The sequence below is a fragment of the Silurus meridionalis genome, chromosome 5 (assembly GCF_014805685.1).
Source record: "Silurus meridionalis isolate SWU-2019-XX chromosome 5, ASM1480568v1, whole genome shotgun sequence".
Classification (NCBI taxonomy): domain Eukaryota; kingdom Metazoa; phylum Chordata; class Actinopteri; order Siluriformes; family Siluridae; genus Silurus; species Silurus meridionalis.
Genome location: NC_060888.1, coordinates 3,158,988 through 3,177,244, shown reverse-complemented (window position 1 = coordinate 3,177,244; position 18,257 = coordinate 3,158,988). Strand labels below are relative to the sequence as shown.

General features: G+C 37.3%; 2 protein-coding genes across 3 annotated transcripts; one reads left to right on the top strand and one right to left on the bottom strand.

Moving 5' to 3' along the window:
• Positions 1–440: 440 nt before the first annotated feature.
• On the top strand, positions 441–13,375 carry itga6l (integrin, alpha 6, like). 2 transcript variants are annotated; one of them, XM_046849990.1, is made up of 25 exons: positions 464–704; positions 1,536–1,663; positions 1,740–1,828; positions 2,084–2,309; positions 2,630–2,740; positions 3,892–4,108; positions 5,237–5,442; positions 5,555–5,649; positions 5,730–5,857; positions 5,956–6,045; positions 6,154–6,218; positions 7,170–7,315; positions 7,592–7,741; positions 7,834–7,943; positions 8,108–8,264; positions 8,489–8,572; positions 8,672–8,751; positions 9,482–9,556; positions 9,733–9,823; positions 10,363–10,542; positions 10,623–10,730; positions 11,453–11,560; positions 11,719–11,817; positions 11,907–12,032; positions 13,239–13,375. In XM_046849990.1, exons 1-25 carry the CDS (start codon positions 532–534, stop codon positions 13,293–13,295), a joined length of 3,099 nt encoding a protein of 1,032 aa, XP_046705946.1. In that variant the 5' UTR covers positions 464–531; the 3' UTR covers positions 13,296–13,375. The 2 variants fall into 2 exon arrangements, 1 of the variants encoding a protein (XP_046705946.1); XR_006925885.1 differs by lacking the exon at positions 13,239–13,375 and having other exon boundaries at positions 441–704; positions 11,453–11,613.
• A 133-nt stretch (positions 13,376–13,508) lies between these two features.
• LOC124386274 (neuronal acetylcholine receptor subunit non-alpha-2-like) lies at positions 13,509–17,239 on the bottom strand. The gene is given in 6 exon segments (XM_046850011.1): positions 13,509–13,658; positions 14,471–15,347; positions 15,633–15,742; positions 15,918–15,962; positions 17,103–17,206; positions 17,209–17,239. Coding segments are annotated over 6 exon segments (1,302 nt in total). The 5' UTR covers positions 17,225–17,239.
• Between the last annotated feature and the right edge of the window lie 1,018 nt (positions 17,240–18,257).

Sequence of the window (18,257 nt, the reverse complement as noted above, 5' to 3'; positions counted from 1 at the left end):
AGGCTTAATTCCTGTAATTCCAGGTTGGAATTTGGGTAATAGCAGACATGTTTTCTAGGAACTATACATTATTAGAAAGCTGCAGAATAAAACACTGATAATATACAGACTAGATTTAAACCTAATCATGCAATCGGTTCCTTGGAAACAGCAATCATGGGGGTCCCTCATTTAAAAATAAAGTAAATAAATCTGTTTAATTTTTTTATTTTAAAACCAATCAATTTGCTAAATAATGACACACTCTCTCTGATATTACATGCACTCTCCCCACTATAATCCTAATACAAATGATGATCAGTCAAAGTGAGCAAATCATTAACACTCCATGCAGCATAAATATTTACTTACTTTAGATACAGTTGTTCACTGTCTGTACACACCCAGTGAACTAGTATGGGAAGTGCAAAGTCACACCACACCACACCACACCACACCTCTCCTGCTATTCAGTAGTCATGTCACTTGTTACTGCCTGAGCTACACGGATAATCAGAAACAACCAAAGAACTCAAGTGGAGTAGGAGAACCATGGATCTAACATTGATCACAACCCTGTGGCTCTTCAGTAGCCTGAACCTACAACATGCATCTGCTTTTAACCTGGATAATACCAACGTTCTGAGGAAAAGAGGAGATGCTGGGAGTCTGTTTGGATTTTCTCTTACAATGCATCATCAACTCAAACCTGCTGATCAGCAATTGTGAGTTCATTTCCATGGAAATCAAAAACACCACATCAACAGGGAGATAATATGCCTGAAATTCAGTGTATACAGTATATCAACAATCATCTGCTGGTGCTTGCCTGCTGAATGGTCAAGACATTTTCTGGTTTTGAAGATGTTTCTCTATTATCAGAAGGATTCAGAAGAGTTGAACTGCGTTTGTTAAGATGCAAATAATGTCGTAAATACAATATAACTTTATGCACCAAAATATTTCCAGAGAAATGTGTTATATCTTTAGTTTTTGGTAATAATTAACATTTTTGTTACAGCTCTAATTGGATGTATTTAAACTCACTCCCCCTAAAGGCATGCTTTATATATATATATATATATATATATATATATATATATATATATATATATATATATATATATATATATATATATATATAAATAATTCAGAATTTTTCTTCCACAGCTACAGGGGCACAGTGGCTCAAATCTTTACCCTGCACCTCTGACTTTGGGGGTTTGAATCTTGCCTACTTCCTGTACATTTGGAGTTTGCATTTTCTCCCCATGCTATAGGTGTTTCTTTTGGACACTCCGGTTTCATCCCCCGGTAAAAAGACGATGTATTGTAGGCTAATTGCCATTTTCCAACGTGTGTAAGATTGTGCCCAGCAGTATTTTGGCACTTAGTCCAGGGTGTCACAACCTTGTGCCTCCAAGTTTCCTGGGCTTGTTCCCCATGATGCTTACACAGGCTTCCAGGAAGCATCCAGAGGCTCTAGGCTTATTATTAATCCATTTAATGATTATACTACATTGTTGTCATAACAAACAAAACATGTCTGACCTCAGCTTGCTGGTTGGTGCTCCACATGCAAAAGCTTTACCCATGCAGAAAGCCAACATAACCGGAGGTCTGTATCGCTGTAAATTCACAACGAAGAGTGACGACTGTGAACGGATTCCTGTAGACACTGAAGGTCGGTTTTATTTTCCCATCTGAATTAATATTCTGATTTATATCCATCCTTCTTACTATTTATAACACATTGACAGATTCAAAACCAGGACAGGGATTAGACCACCGGGAAAACCAGTGGATGGGAGTGAATGTGAAAAGCCAGGGTCCAGGAGGAAAAGTGGTGGTGAGTTAATCCAAACACAGTAATAGTTACACTCAGTTTTCCGTTAATAACAGAGATGAAATTTACAAATTGGATCTCAGACCTGTTGAAAGCAGTATCAGGTAAAATAAAATACATAAATCGTCTCCTGTTTCTATTATGTACAACAATCTTTTAAATATTGTATTGCACAATACAAAGAAATGTAATTAATAGAGAAAATCCATCATCTTGATATTGAGTCCTGATGAATTTAGTTGGAATTCATCCATTTAGGTTTGCGCTCACCGCTACCAGCAGTGGATACATGAAAATCAGCTGGTACTGGGCAGGTGCTTCATCTTGGAACAGAACTTGGTCGTTGAAGACACGAGGACCTTCTGCCGCAATCGGCCCAAAGACAAGGACCTGTTTGGTTACTGCCAGCAGGGCGTCTCTGCAGCTTTTACCAAAGACAAGAACTACATTGTGTTTTCAGGGCCTGGTGCATACGACTGGAAAGGTACACCACAGATGGGATTTTATGCATCTAGAAGATTTGGCCATAAAATGTTATTATTACATTATTATTATTCCTCTGCCAAAGGTTACTATACACTCTGAAAGTACAAAATGTTGTAGTACACCAGCGACAATTTCATGAAATTGTGTAATATTTTTACAGACTTTTCTTATCTCTGTCTATTTTAACTGGCTTTTAAACAAGGTGTGGTTACATTATTCTTCAATTGTGTGACATAACTCTTTATGTCAGACATTTTTAACAGTTTGTTTGACTTCCTTGATGCAAACAAGAAATTATAATCACCTCCTGACTCTAAGGTACTGTCCGCATGGAGCCTATTGAAAACTTTCTTCTGGATTCCTATGAAACCGGAGACCAGAATGCGTTTAATGAATGGCGCATTCCTTTGACCCTCAGCAGCTATTTAGGTAAGATGGCAATGACTTTTATTAGTTGTCCAATAAGTTTGGTTATATATATATATATATATATATATATATATATATATTCAGCACTTACAGGATATTCAGTGGTTCTATATATTTAATCATCTCCCTTCAGTGGTAGTCATTTATAATCTAATACTGCATATTGACAATTAGAAGATAGTGGATTTTACCGATACCGATTAATTAATTTTACCGATACCCGATAATCGATTGCAAATAACCAAAACCAATTGTTTTTTAAATGGATATTGGTTTAAAAAACAAACAAACATAACATTCGATGTAAAATAAGACTGTACTTTATTACAAAAATGACAAATAAAAAAAAAAAACTTAATCATAAAAATGTGCTAAAGAAATACATATATTAATTATATTAATATATATTGAGAAAAATAAAAACAGTTACATCCAAAATAAAAAAAAAAGACATTTAAAATAAACAACATGTGGCTTCATTAATTCACCTCTAGAGGCCGCTCTCGTACTGTATAACGCAACCCAGAAAAACTACATGTATGGATTTTTGCAGATAGGCGATAGTTCAAGCAATCATTAAATTACAAAAAACAAACAAAAAATGTATCGGTTGACCTCTACTGGCAATATACAAAACTATTTTTAGTCTTATACTATAATTATAGACTACAATTCAATAAAAGTTTATTACATAAAGCAACTTTACAGAAGTAAATCGAAATGTAATTTTCACATTTATATCAGTCCTTATAAGTTTATCTCTTATGAGCAGGCCAATGGGTCATTAAAAATCTCCCTGAGAGGTTATATGGAAGATACTGTGATAGGAACCAGAATCAAAAGTGAATCCATTACCATGTTGTGACACCAAATGACCGTTCATTATAGTTCTATCATTGATATCATTAACATATATCATACCTTTTATGTTGAATTGCATTACATTTGGCATGATTTGTTTTTTAGTCCACATTTTTAATCCCACCTAATGTTTGGGGGATTTAAAGTGCTTGTAAACGAAGACAGCTGTTTAGATGCATAATCTAAATTGGGAGCCCAGAAGACACATTCACGCATGTGTGTAACCTGATTCTGAATATGCGTAACTTTCCTTGTGTAAATATTGACAAAATGAGCAAAAACTTTTCTAGGTTTTGCTTTGGACTCTGGAGTGAATCTTCTTAAAAAAGGAGAGCAGGTCATAGTCGCAGGAGCACCACGTTCCAATCTCAGTGGTGAGGTTTTGTTCTTATATCCTGAAGCTGTGGAGGATCAGAGAAGTCTACGTATAGCTCACGTTCTCCAAGGTCCAGGTCTGGCATCTTCTTTCGGGTACTCGTTGACTGTATTGGACCTCAATGCAGACGGGTAAGATGTCTAGAGCAAGAGATCAATCACTCAGAAGACTTGCTCTAGCATGTCGGGTTCTTATTTACTTCATTATTATGATTGGTGACTCATACATCTTAATTCCTAGCAAAGAAAATCATATTTAATAATTATAGAGATCCAAAAAGACCTTCTGACTTCTGACGCTTGAGTACACATTTAAATGATGCATAAAAATTCCACTCAAAATATTTCCCAATTAAATATTTTCTGTCTAATTTTATTCTATAGTGTTTTTTTTGCTGGTAAAAGTATGTTATGTGATGGATTTCATGGATTTATCCTGCTTGAGTGAAATATCCATGAACAGAACTGGGCATGTCTGTAAAACAACTGACTACGCAAAACTATTCTTCAACATCTCACCAAAATTAAAGTCCTCACTATTGCCAGAAAGAAATTACTCACATGGAGAAAAGAGCTAAATAACCATAAACTGTTAATCTCTTTAAAACTCTTCTTAAATCCTTTAGTGAATCTTGGGCTCCTTTAAACCTCTTCTTACCTCTTTAACTTGATCCTCTTTGCACAGCTGACAAAACAAGCGTTTTTCCCTTTTATTTCTTCAGAGATTTCTTCTAGCAGTAACAACCCCTTATTTTTATTCTTAATAGATATAGTTTAAGTATCTATCTGTCTGGACAATTGTATTGGGACACCACATGTTCCTCACATTCCAACCAGATATGCTGCTTCCCCAAACTGCTACTACATTATTCAAAGAACACAATTATCTTTGGATGCATTTCGTGGTATTACATTTCCTTTCGCTTAAACTAGCAACTCTGAACCTGTTCCATCATGATACTGTGCACAAAACCCACTCCACGAAGATCTGCTCTCCATGGGTTGATTTGGAAGATCTCCTTCTATTGAGCTCCAACCCTACTGAACACCTTTGGGTTGAATGTGGATGCCCAAGACCTCCTCACCTCACCTACATCAATACCTTATTTTACTAACACCCTTGTGTCTGAATAAGAACAAATCTCCACAAAATCTAGTGGAACATCTTCCCACAAGAGTGGAGGTTATTGTAAAAGAAAATGTTGACTGGCAATCACAGTTTTACGACACTAAACACCTTTCTGCTGGTTGCTTTACCAGATGGGACGATATTGTGGTTGGTGCTCCTCAGTACACATCGACGGACATGGAGGCAAGAACAGGAGGCGCTGTTTACATCTACATAAACCGCAGAGACGGCCGAGACTGGGACAGATTACAGCCAGACGTTCTTATCGGCAACAAAGACTCCATGTTTGGACTAGCGGTGGCAAATATTGGGGACATCAATCAAGATGGATACAACGGTTCGCATCAGAAAATGCACTAAGACACTCATCCTCATACCAGACTCAGTGAGACATTGTTGACCGTTGTGTTTTTTAAGTCATTATAATTTACTATGCTTGCTTTTGACAGATTTTGCAGTTGGAGCACCTTACGATAACGATGGTGATGGAGCAGTGTACGTTTACCTCGGCAAAACCGGGCACTTTTCACAACAAGAGAACCAAGTAAGTAAAAACTATGTACTCAGATAGAAGTTGGCTTGTTCATGCAGAGACCAACATTAATCTATAATATATTTATGTAGGTATTACAGGGTAAACCCCATCAAATTAAGCTGTTTGGTTATTCCCTGGCCGCAAACATGGATATAGACGGTAATGGCTACCCAGACTTAGCCGTGGGCTCACTTTCTGACACCGTCCTTGTCTACAGGTAATACACAAGCTTTAGATATCATTCACACACATCCTTTATCCTGCATAAATGGCTTGTTTTATTAAAAAGTATTTTGTAATAATTTTCTGTTTAAGGTCTAAACCAGTAATTAGCATTGAGAAATCCTTGACATTAGCACCCAGTGAAGTGAACTTCCAGGAGAAAGACTGCCAGAAAGGTCACTGGTGAGCAAAGAGCACCATCTTTATTTGGGACATTGGGAATTTGGACGCGCTTGTGTTGGTGTTTTTTTTTTTCTGAATGTTCTGAATGTTCACCTTTAAACCTTTCAGCATGATAATAGCTGAATCCTGCTTCTCTTACACGACCTATCCAGAGACGTATAACCCCAGACTGCGTGAGTAAAATATTGTTTGATTTTAAAACCTAATTTCATTTAATGAAACATTTTTGGTTCCCTGTTTAGTCTAAAGCCAGGGACACACTGTGCGACTTTGAGTCCTCGGATTCTAGACTAAAATCTGTAGTCTTCACTGGTCATTTCTCATAATCTTACTTTCCAGTGCTCATGTTAGTTCTCTCTCTCCAGTGTTCTATATTGTTTTAAGACTATAATCACACTCTTGATTGCACCCAAATGAGGATGGGTTCCCCTTTTGAGTCTGGTTCCTCTCAAGGTTTCTTCCTCATAACATCTAAGGGAGTTTTTCTTGCCACAGTCGCCACGGCTGCTCATCAGGGATAAATACACACCGTTCACCTTCACTGTTAAATTCTGTAAAGCTGCTTAAAGACAATGTCTGTTATAAAAAGCGCAATAGAAATAAACTTGACTTGACTTGGTTTGTTCACCGACAGCCAATTAATGGCCGTTGTGATCATTTTGTCTGAAGAAATTCTGGCAGTGTCAGAAGGTTTTAAACTCATTCCTGAAGTGTGATTCTCCTACAAGACTGTCAAACCAAAAATCAATAGAGATACAGATTGTTTTTGTTTGTATCTGGCCACCATTAGCGAGAGAACCCAGGTTTGTACGTTACGGATTGATTATATAAAACATTTCGGACGAGTCTTTTTTTGATATTATGAGAACTGAGATCCCACAGTGTGACACTGGGATCATGATCATACAGTCTGACAAGCAACAATGGAAATGGCTATGAAAAATCGCACAGTGTGAACCCTGGATAAGAAAACCGTCACACACAGCTTTATTAAGCTTCACGGCACATTTTTAGATGTAACATATGAAGCCCAATGAATGAGTAAAGAAATAATACTATTTTATAAGTCCATTCTTCTTGATTTGTTTTATAAGCCTTATCATTTCCTCTGTGTGGTCCTGCAGAGATTCTATATAAGCTGAATGCTGATGATCAGTGGGTTCAGGATGGTCGTCAGTCACGTGTCATTTTCCAGAACAATCATAAAGGAAACATTGTGCTCCAGACACCGGGTCAAAAACAATGTGTGCAAAGCCGCCTCAGGCTCCGGGTACTAATCTTTCTGCCTTCCCTTTCCATTATTTGTGGAAATCTTCAGAACGATTTAAATTTTTTAGATTTTGGTGTGTTTCAGTCCTGATTTAAAATGTTATGACACTCAACATTGAGCAAAAGGATCTTCTCATATCATCCTGTACCTAACTGAACTAATTAAGCATAATTTACATAAGACACATCCCTGTCAAATAAGATAGAAAATATTATGTATGAAATGTAGAAAATGGATAATTCGTGTTTTTTCCAATTGAATTTTCTCTTCCTTCAGGCCAACACTGAGAACAAGCTTACAGAAATCCCAGTGAGCATGTCAGTATCTCTGCCACAGAGCAGTCCTCCTCAAACCCTGAGCCGAAGCTCTTTACCTGCTCTCCAGCCAGCACTCAATGATCTCCAGCCTCAGGAAAGCACAGCCAAAGTGTGTGTTAGCAGACTTTTAACCTTTAAATAAAATCATGATTAGAACACAGCATTCAAGTTTTTTCTAATGAAACTTTCGTACATTTTCAGTTCATGTTTTTGAATCCTGACTGTGGAAGTGATAATATCTGTCAGAGTAACCTGCAGCTACAGTACAGCTTCTGCAACAAACACCAGGACTCGTGTTCACCACTAGCCAGGTGAACGCACTGTTGTGAGGCAGTTATAATGTTTTTAATTTTGATCAAAAATATGATTTTCATTATATGTAAAATAAAAATCCTCTTTTTGCACTTTTTAAGGAAATCTTGCCCTTAATAAGAGACACCTCATCATCATCTCCATGTTGTTGTGTATATTAAAGGGAGGACGGAGTGGCAGTGATCTCTCCCGGTGCTGGGAACACGGCTCTGGAGATCACCGTAACCAATCAGCATGGAGATGACGCTCATCTCGCGCAACTGGTTGCGAAATTTCCAGAATCTCTTCCTTTATCATCGGTCGTCCTCAAAGAAGACAGTGTAAGTCTCAGAATAAAACATAATCCAATTTAAAGTGAAAAAGAGTCAAATATTCATGCTGATTAGAGATGGAGGACATCAGTGGGTCAATCTTACATTTTTTTCTATAGAGTATTTTACTATAACTGTACTCCCCAAAGTGTTCCCCATTCTATGTGTTAAAATGTTTAAAATTTTCATCTCTTAATTAAATCAAATAAATCACTTAGGTGTGCTTCCTACAGGAACTGAACGTGCAGTGTGACGTGGACGGGACTAAAACCAGAGCCGAATGTGATCTTGGAAATCCTTTCAGGAGAAATGCAGAGGTAATCTGAACGGCGCTGGACCTGTATATATATATTTATATATTTATTTTCTTAATCTGATTTTGCTTATTTATTAATAACAGGATATTAATGTTCTAGGTAACGTTTTATCTGTTGCTGAACACCGATCGTCTGAGCCCGAGCGTAACAGACGTCAATGTGACTCTCAGTCTACAGACGTAAGATGCAATATTTGTGTACTTCAGTCAATTACTATATAATATAATATAATATAATATAATGCAATGTAATGTAAGATAATATAATACAATACAATATAATATAATCTAATGTAATCTAATAATGTTTAATGTACACGTCTTTTTTTTGCTTTCAGTAGGTACCATGAATTTTCCATAATAACATTTGCAAATTTATTAAGCCTCATTTAATTCACAACATATTTACACTATTTTCTGGGATTTAATTTGAATAACTGTAGTCGATTTATAACTTACAACTGGCGATTCGATTCATGAATACACACACCCCTTTGTGTGTCACTAACGGTGGTATAAATCCACTCAATTGTACACACACCTAAAATTTCATGCACAATATAATCTATAGAAATTTATTGTTATTTACATTTTGTACGTTTCTTTTTTCAGCTCTTATTGTCTGTATTGGCTATTTCCTTTGAAACTCCCAAATCCAATGAGTTTCCTCATTGTTTCTTGTAACTGGTTATTATCTTATTGTGCAGTAAAGGCATACTGTATATACAGGCACATTTTAAAATATATTACTTTCTATTTTAAAAAATTAGATTGCCCTCAGCTTTAATGTGCTCAGGAGCATGTCTCGATCTGGGAACTACTTTTTCAAAACATTCCTGCTCAAGCTTGATTTAATTTACCACTGATTTTAAGCTGAAGCTCAAATGTGAGAATTATTTTGCTGCTACAGGATCAGCATGCAAAATACTTCAGAAATCGTTGCAGAGGCTCAAGTTTTCTTCGAGCTGTATCTCCAAGTGTTTGGGTAAGTACAAGTTTCCATTACAGAAAACTTAAAATCCATGTAATTATACTGATTTATAATTGTGATGTGACTGACAGCAATGCTGGTGTGTTACTGAACTCTGGCCTCTCCCTGTGTAAACATGCCTGTGCAGGATTACTCACCTCTCTCACTGCTTTACTGTTTTCGTTCTGCAGACTGGCCAAACCTTCTCAAGTGTACTATGGGGAGATGAAGAAGAACAAATCGGATGTGGAGATCGGAGAACCTGTGCAGTACGAGTTTACAGTATGTTCAACAGTAGATGAATTGTTTCAATGCTTATATTAATTTCTGGTTTATTTATCAGAGTCAAAATACTTTTTAATCCACAGAATCAGTTGATGTTCTTTATAGGTGATTGTTTTTGAGTTATTGAATGTTGAGTTACAGTGACCGGTCATACAGTACAACTCAATAATATATACACACCACTCAGGAAAACATTATGAGATTATAACATTATGACTGATGAAGTGAAGAACGCTGATGATCTCTTCATCATGGCACCTGTTAGTAGGTCTAAGCAAGTGAACATTTTGTCCACAAAGTGGATGTTAGAAGCAGGAAAAATAGGCGAGCGTAAGGATTTGTACGAGTTTGACAAATTGTGATGTCTAGACGACTGGGTCAGAGCATCTCCAAAACGGCAGAAGGCTGGCCCGTGTGGTCCGATCCAACAGACGAGCTCCTGTAGCTCAAAAAAAGGAATGGAAGGATTAAAGTAACGCATTTGTGTTTTTGGTTTTATTCAAAAGTCTTTTTTTTTTTGCTTATTATAAATTCAGATCAGTAACATGGGTCGACCACTGAAGTCCTTCGCCTCTGCAACCCTCAACATCCAGTGGCCAAAGGAGAATAAAGAAGGCAAGTGGCTCCTGTACCTGCTGCACATCACCGGGCCCAACAACCAGAGCATCCCGTGCAGCCCAGCCTTGGAGATCAACCCTCTCAACCATGCTCAGGAGGTCAGAATTTTGTATTTACATTATTTATTATGTTTGTTTCCTCCTGTGATTTGGTTTATGACTTTGCTGGTTGTGTGCAGGTGATGTCCAGAGGAAAACGGGAAGTGGGAACTGAAGCAAAAGTCTCAGCTCTCAGCACTGAGGGACTCCTGTCCTTATTTGGAAGCAAAAGACATTACAAATATCTGGTAAACTCGCACTTTTCTTTTTACACGATTACATTAAGCACAGTGGAGGAGTTACAGCTTGTACTGTAAAGCCTGATGGGTGTTTACTCTCAGCATCCTTGGCAACAAAAAACAGAAGGAAAGCATTGAAATTTTCCTGTAGTTCCTGTAGTTCTGATATGCCATTTGCCTCAAAACCAGCAGGTTCTTCTGCCCCAGAGCCAGCAGGTTACAGGTGCGCTGCTGTTTTAGAGTTTCTGACAAATCAGATTTCAGCCGCCAGATCACGTGTTGCTGTAAGGACAGCAGAAAAGAACAACATTCGCCATTTATGAGGTTAATATCGATGCTTCTGCTGAAGATGATGTATGCGGTGCAGCTGCGGCTACAGTGAAAGGAGACGTGGTGAATTGTGTTCATTGGGTTTCTTGCTTTAGTGATGACATTCATTCTCGCTGTATGAGAATCCTGTCTGTGATACAGCACTCTGTTCTACTGCGTTTCTCTGTAATACTGATGCTTTTTTATAGCCGTCACTTCATGATAGTATAAAGATGTGGATTGGTTGAAATACATGGCCCTCCGCTGATATATATATAACCTAAGCTATCTAGGTAGTGGATATTTTTGACAAATTAGAAGATACACAATCATTAATTTGAGAGATTAAAACAAATAAAACCATCATACAATTAAAGAAAGACTGCCGACTCACCTTGTCCTCTTTTCTCTGCTCTCTGCAGACGTGTGGTGATGAATTAAAGTGTGTGGAGCTCAGATGCCCCCTAAAGGCAGCAGACAAAACTGCAGTTATTCTGCACTCCAGACTGTGGAGCAGCACTTTGGTTGAAGTGATTCATTCATTCATGCATTCATTCATTCATTCATTCATGCATGTATTTATGTATGTATTTATTTATTTTTGCTTATTAATTTTGCTACATATTTCTTTTGTATAAGAAATCTTGAATTTTAAGGGTTTAAATAGAAAATGTGGTTTGTTGAACAGGAATACAGCTCTCTGAATTATCTGGACATTGTTCTGAATGCTTCTCTCAGTCTGGACGGATCTCAGAAAAACATCCGGTTGCAAGAATCTCAAACACAGGTCAAATATTGAACTGTTAGGCATGCATATAAATTATGCTTATGCAATTAGATTAAATCACTGTGTGTGATTGATTGTGTTTTCTGAAGGTGAGACTTACAGTATTCCCAAAAAAGAAGCCGATGTTTCTCAGTCGAGTTCCCTGGTGGGTAAATCTGCTCAGCGTGGTGCTCGCACTGTTCCTACTCTGCCTCCTGATATACTTCCTGTCTAAGGTAATAACACTTCATATATAAATACACACATACACACATAACTATCACGCTTTTTGGTCTTTGCTGTTTCCCACCAATCATTACAAATGTATTTGTACTTTTCAATATTAAACAAAATGAATTTATCTTTCCTCAATAACACTTGCAATTTACGATTTACTGCAGACTTAATTTTTCTAGTGCAATGTTGCAGTGAAACAGCAGCAAAAATTCTTGTAAGTAATCGTGGTAGTTATGGTGATGGCCAAAAAGGTCTTCACCTCGCACCTGCTTCTTCTTCCTGACCGGTTATTAATATTGGCATGATTCTCTACGTACTGACCAATGAGAGCTGATAGATTTAACACTTGTACAATGATATATATTAACAATATATTTACAATCAGTGGTGGGCCATGCTTTTGGTACCTGGGCCTTCAGTGAGGACTTACCCACTGACCAACCAATCAGAAGACGGAAAAATGCTGATGCTATTCTGGGCCAGCGAGCTGCCCTGTGAGGCGAATATGAAATCTGATTAGTTAAAGAAACACATATGCTAATAGAGACTAAGGTAAAAATGTCAGCAGTACTGACTTTAAAGGCCCTGGGCAGATTAGATCGACATGGCAGCACATAGAGGCTGAAATCTGATTGGACAAAAAAATCTAACATCCACATACATGTACTGGAAGCAGTGCAGCCGAGAGAAACGCTGCAATAATTCAATTTCATGGAACAAATATTATAATTTAGGTTGTAAATGTAGGTCAGTGGTTCTGATAGTGTTTAGGCCAGCAGAGAAGTCCTAAACTGTAGAAGACAGCTAGACTGTAAAAGAACCTAAACAGGTTTTGAAGGAGGTGATACAGTTTTTTTTACTGTTTATTTGACTCTCTTTATATTATACTATTATTTAAAATGTTATAATATTCGTATCATTAAATTCATGAATGCATGACTAAGACAGCTACCAATAATTCTGATGTGTGTGTGTGTGTGTGTGTGTGTGTGTGTGTGTGTGTGTGTGTGTGTGTGTGTGTGTGTATAGTGTTTGCATTTGAAATACCAAGTGTGTTTCTAAACCAATTAAATGTATTATCTTGTGCTTCTGCCAAAAAACAAACAACTCTTGTGGGAAGGAACATAAGTGTGTATTTATTTTGTGCGTTTGGAGTTGGAAAAAGGTTCAAAGGTTTGACATCATTGTGTTTTTGTGTTCCTCAGCTGGGATGCCTGAACTGTTCGCTGTGCATTGAAGATGAAAAACATACTACAAAATAGATTTGTAGTTCTGTCAAATGTAAAAGAAAGTAATGTGAATATTCTAATATTTTTGTGCTCTATTATGTTTTAATTCAAGTTGTGTATGTGTATGTGTGTGTGTGTGTGTGTGTGTGTGTGTGTGTGCTGTATAATATTGTTAATAGCACATTGTTGCTGTATAAGCTGTATATGGTGTAACTGTTTAGCCTGTAATGAGTAATTGAGTGTGTTCTATGGAGCTAAAGGAGGAGATGAAGAGAGTAAATACATCTTTAGAGCAGGAGTGAAGATGAGGATGGTGCCTAATATAGACACAATGAGGAAGACCCAGAGGAATATTCTGTCCAACACTTGAGCCACAAACTTCCAGTCCTGCACCACCTGGAGCAACAAAATGGCACTGTCATTAGTGTCATCATCATCATCATCATCATCATCATCATCATCATCATCATCATCATTATCATCATCAGCATCATTATCATCATCATCAGCAGCAGCCTTAGCAGCTGCATCAGTAACCCCAATATTATTACTGTCACAAATGTGATCTTCATCATCAGTGTCAGCAGCAGTGTCAATATCCCCATCATCACTTTTATCATTACATGATCAAGATTATTTACATTCACTTTTATGTCATTTGGCAAAGGCCATTATCCAGAGCGACGTATATTTATCTCATTCATATAACTGAGCAGTTATGGGTTTAAGGGTCTTGCTGAGGGGTTCAGGAGTGGCAGCTTGGTGTGGCTGGGATTTGAACTCTAGCATTGTGGAAGTCCAATTCCTTAAACACCAAGTTACCAATTCCCCATAATTATTATGATAATGAATATCATCATCAATAGCATTCTCATCGTCATCATTGTCATCATCGTCATCATCGCCATCATCATCATTATCATCATCATCATCATCATCATCATCATCATCATCATCATCATCATCAGTGTCATTCCCATCAATGCCATTTTGTGACACAAAAGTGTAAATTTGCTTAATAAAGGTTTTCCATAAAGAACCTTCTAGTCTAAATTTATTGGTGTGTGTTAAAAACTTCAAGTTGAATCTTGGATTGTTTGGTTTTATGTTCTTCAGGGTCAGACATGTTCTAAGAGTGCACAGTAAACATTTCCTATGAGAGAAACTCCATTTCCCTGCTTTACAACTTCACAAAATCTTTCCTGTACCTCTCTGATGAAGTTTTCCTTTCGGATATGGCGAGAGATGTATCGAACGGCGAAAGTGGCCTTTTCCAGCATGTTGACCAGAACCTGACCTTCTCCCCCAGGGCCTGGTGGAGCTTTTCTGATGTGTGGTTTGAAGTCAGGGCTATGAGGCTCTAGCTCAGGGTAAAGGTATCGCTCTGTGTGAGTGTGCATGCACAGCAGCTGAGGCAGGCGCTGTAAAAAGAGCACACGAACCCACGGTGCCATGGGATGGTAGGTGGCTGAGGACCGGTGGTGCACGTTGATGACAAACACGGTCACTATGATGGACAACGTGACAAAGATCATAATAAACAGCAGATACTCGCCAATCAGCGGAATAACCTTAGATGAAGATGGGATGATCTCCTCGATGACCAAGAGAAAGACAGTGAGCGAGACAAGCACAGAAGTGGACAGCGTCACCTTCTCACCTTCGTCTGATGGAAGATAGAACACCAGAACTGTAAGAAAGGACAGGCCGAGACAGGGGATTATGAGGAAGAGTGTGTAGAAGAGAGGGAGACGCTTAAGGATGAAGGAGTAGGTGATGAAGGGGTAGGACAGTGTGCCGTCATGTCGGCTGCCTTTGGCTCCTGTGGCGCTAAGAATTTCCCATTCGCCGTTGTCGAAGAAGTCGCTGCGGTCCACCTGGTGGTTTACAAGAACCAATTCCACCATATCGCCATCATAAGTCCATGAGCCGAATTTCATTGTGCAGTTCTGGCGATCGAATGGAAAAAATGTCACGTCCATAGTACAGGCTGATTTGTAGCTGGCTGGAGGCGTCCAGGTGACTGCGCCGTTATATTTTATAATAGCTTTGGTCATGAGCGAGCCCTCAAAACGTCCGTCAGCACTGCAAGAAAATGTGAGAAGCATACAAAAGCATTCATAGGACTACATTGAAGGACATTAGATTATAAGTAATAATGTGCATAAATATTTATTAAGGTGTAGTGATACTTGAAATATGGTCTTGACTTTAGAGATTAGTGCAGATGATGTAACATAACTGTCCAATTCATGTTAAAGAATAATTTACAAAAAGAGCACTTTTAAAAATTTTTTTAAATGATATTGAGTGAGATCTAAGAGTTTATATTTATGTGAGCCTCAGCGGATGTGATCAGGTAAGACATACTTCTCGTATAGCACAATGTCAGGCAGCCAAATGCTCTCTGAAGGAACTCGGATGAAAGTGATACCACCATAATCCTCCGGGTTCCAGCGCAGTTTATAGTCGGCCCACTCCTACATGGACATTTACACAAAATCGCAATAGACAGGATTTTAATTATGTTTATTATCTTCAGTTTTATTATTATTATTATCATCAATAATAATAATAATAATAGTTATTATTATAATACTGCACTTAATCAAATACATTCTCATTAGGACCTATATAATAACTGGAGAAATGTACCTGCCGCAGCCACACATTAGTTGTCATAAGCTGGTTCTTCTCATCCTGTATATAAAAAAATGAACATGAAAGTTAAGCAAAATGAAAAATCAAAGCCAGGTGGTGTATATACATACACACACACACACACACACACACACACACACACACACACACACACACACACACACACACACACATACACATACTTATAAATATGTATATGTTTTTATTTAAAACACATATAGAAATAGTCCTGCACTGGCAATCAATTATTGATAAATGGCTGTCAGATCCTCTGTAATAACTGCTAATAATTTCTGTGTTATTACTGTGTCCTTGCCAGTGCATGAACAGAAATTGTGCTTTTGTAGAAAACTAACAATTATTTCCAGATCAAAAACACAAAATATGTTTATTAGGGGTGTAACATTGTGCCAATATCAAGATTCACATAAATAAAAATTATATTAAATATAAACCATATACACATGATATAGGAATAACCAGAAGCACCAAACTGAGCAGGCATTGTGACTGGCTTGGAGACCAATGTCAAGAAAACCCAGTGTTTTAGCCTAAAACTGTCACTCAGTTTGTCTTTTCATAAATCAAACAAATGCAGTTGCACTCTTATTTAAAAATAAAATATCTCAAATAATTTAGCATTAGCATCATCCTAAAATATATAATGATTATCTCAGTCAATCGATAGCCATTAAGTAACAATGAGATTAGGACTGGAAGGTTGGCACTTGGAAATAAATAACTCACACAACCACATGACCCTGAACAAGAAAATGCTCTTAGAGATGGAGAATGTGAGATGGACTAGATAGACTAAATTAAGGTAAAAAGACGAGATGGAGGACAAAAAAGCGCTGGTATGGGCATTTTAAGCTTTTCAGCACCATGGAGAGCAACACTATTTCAGCACAGCAATAAGAGCAGTGTCTGTTATCAAATGTATATATTTTCTTTTTCTGTTACAAAAGAATGCTAAAGAGGTCCACAGAGAATTTGACTGGGATTAAATGTGTGCATAAAAACTGGGATCCAACAACAACAACAAAAGGAAAAAATTAAAAAGATCTGGGCTAGGACACTTCCAATTCTAGCTTAAATCAAAATACAAATAGAAATATTTATAGCAGAAAACAGTGGGTGTGCATGTCTGAAAGTGTGTGAGTGTATGCATTGTCTTACAACATCTACAAGCTGTGATATTTTCAGACCAAAGCGCACTTTGACAGTCTTGTTGGAATGCTGTGTAGGTCGCACCCATTTCTGATAGCCCTGAAAAAGGTCCTCAGTAGGGTGTCTTCCATCTCAGCCAAAGACACAAACTTTCCTGCAGCTACACACACACACACACACACACACACACACACAAAATAGACACACTCACTAAGGGTCATTAAATGCACCAGTATCTATATCAGTGTGACCTACTGCTGCTATTTTAGCATCATAAAACTCACACTGGTAATTTTATATATTGAACTTTATAATGCAGACTAGAAGACTTTGTGAAACTGAAAGGACAAATGGAAACTGTACACTTTCTCTTAATCAGCACAACTGGATCAGGCAATGACTCGATCCCAATCAGCTTTCCACTGAACATAGTGAACATAGTGAACATACTGAAAATTATCTCAATATCCTTTAATGTTTACTTAATTTCTTATTTTGTGATATTTGAATTGATATCTCCATATTTTCAAGTTGTCATTAATTAAGGTTAAGCCAAGGTCAGTATATGTTACATCAGTTGTGAGATAAATGTATAAAGTCTTAAGAGAGAGAGAGAGAGAGAGAGATCAGGTTTATTTCAACATTAAATCCAGCTATAAAGAAAGTCTGGAAGCAAATGGGTTGTGATTTTATTAATATATTTCTATTTTTAATTAGGTCCCTTACAGATTTTGGGTAGAATTATAGATTTACCTTCAAAATAGGGTACAAAATTATACATTTGATGGGGTTAAACCCTAAAGGGTATTTTTAATATATACACTTTACCAAGTAAGGCCCAATTAGTGCATCTTTAAAGCTTAAATAAAAGTAATTATGGTCCAAAATACATTCAATACATACATTAAATGTCAACAGTGAAATGTGGAAACATGTAGTCACCATGTAAGAGACACATGCATCTTCCTATTGTTTCTATGCAACAAAAACAATGTATGCTTTGGCTCAATGTCTTGTTGTATGGTGAAATCAGTTCCAATTAGCCACAGTCCAGACGGAACTGCAATGTGTGGAAGTATGGAATAGTAGCCAAGTTAGTTTTATATTTTCATTTTATTTAACACCAATTGTTATTGCCTATGGTGAGAGTTTGCTCAAAAGTTA

Bases quoted from the DNA above. Each gene is read 5' to 3' on its own strand.
- itga6l (XM_046849990.1), top strand. From the start codon at position 532: ATGGATCTAACATTGATCACAACCCTGTGGCTCTTCAGTAGCCTGAAC. The intron at 7,742-7,833 runs GTGTGTGTTAGC...GTACATTTTCAG, and splicing joins CTCAGGAAAGCACAGCCAAA to TTCATGTTTTTGAATCCTGA. The intron at 8,265-8,488 runs GTAAGTCTCAGA...TGCTTCCTACAG, and splicing joins TCGTCCTCAAAGAAGACAGT to GAACTGAACGTGCAGTGTGA.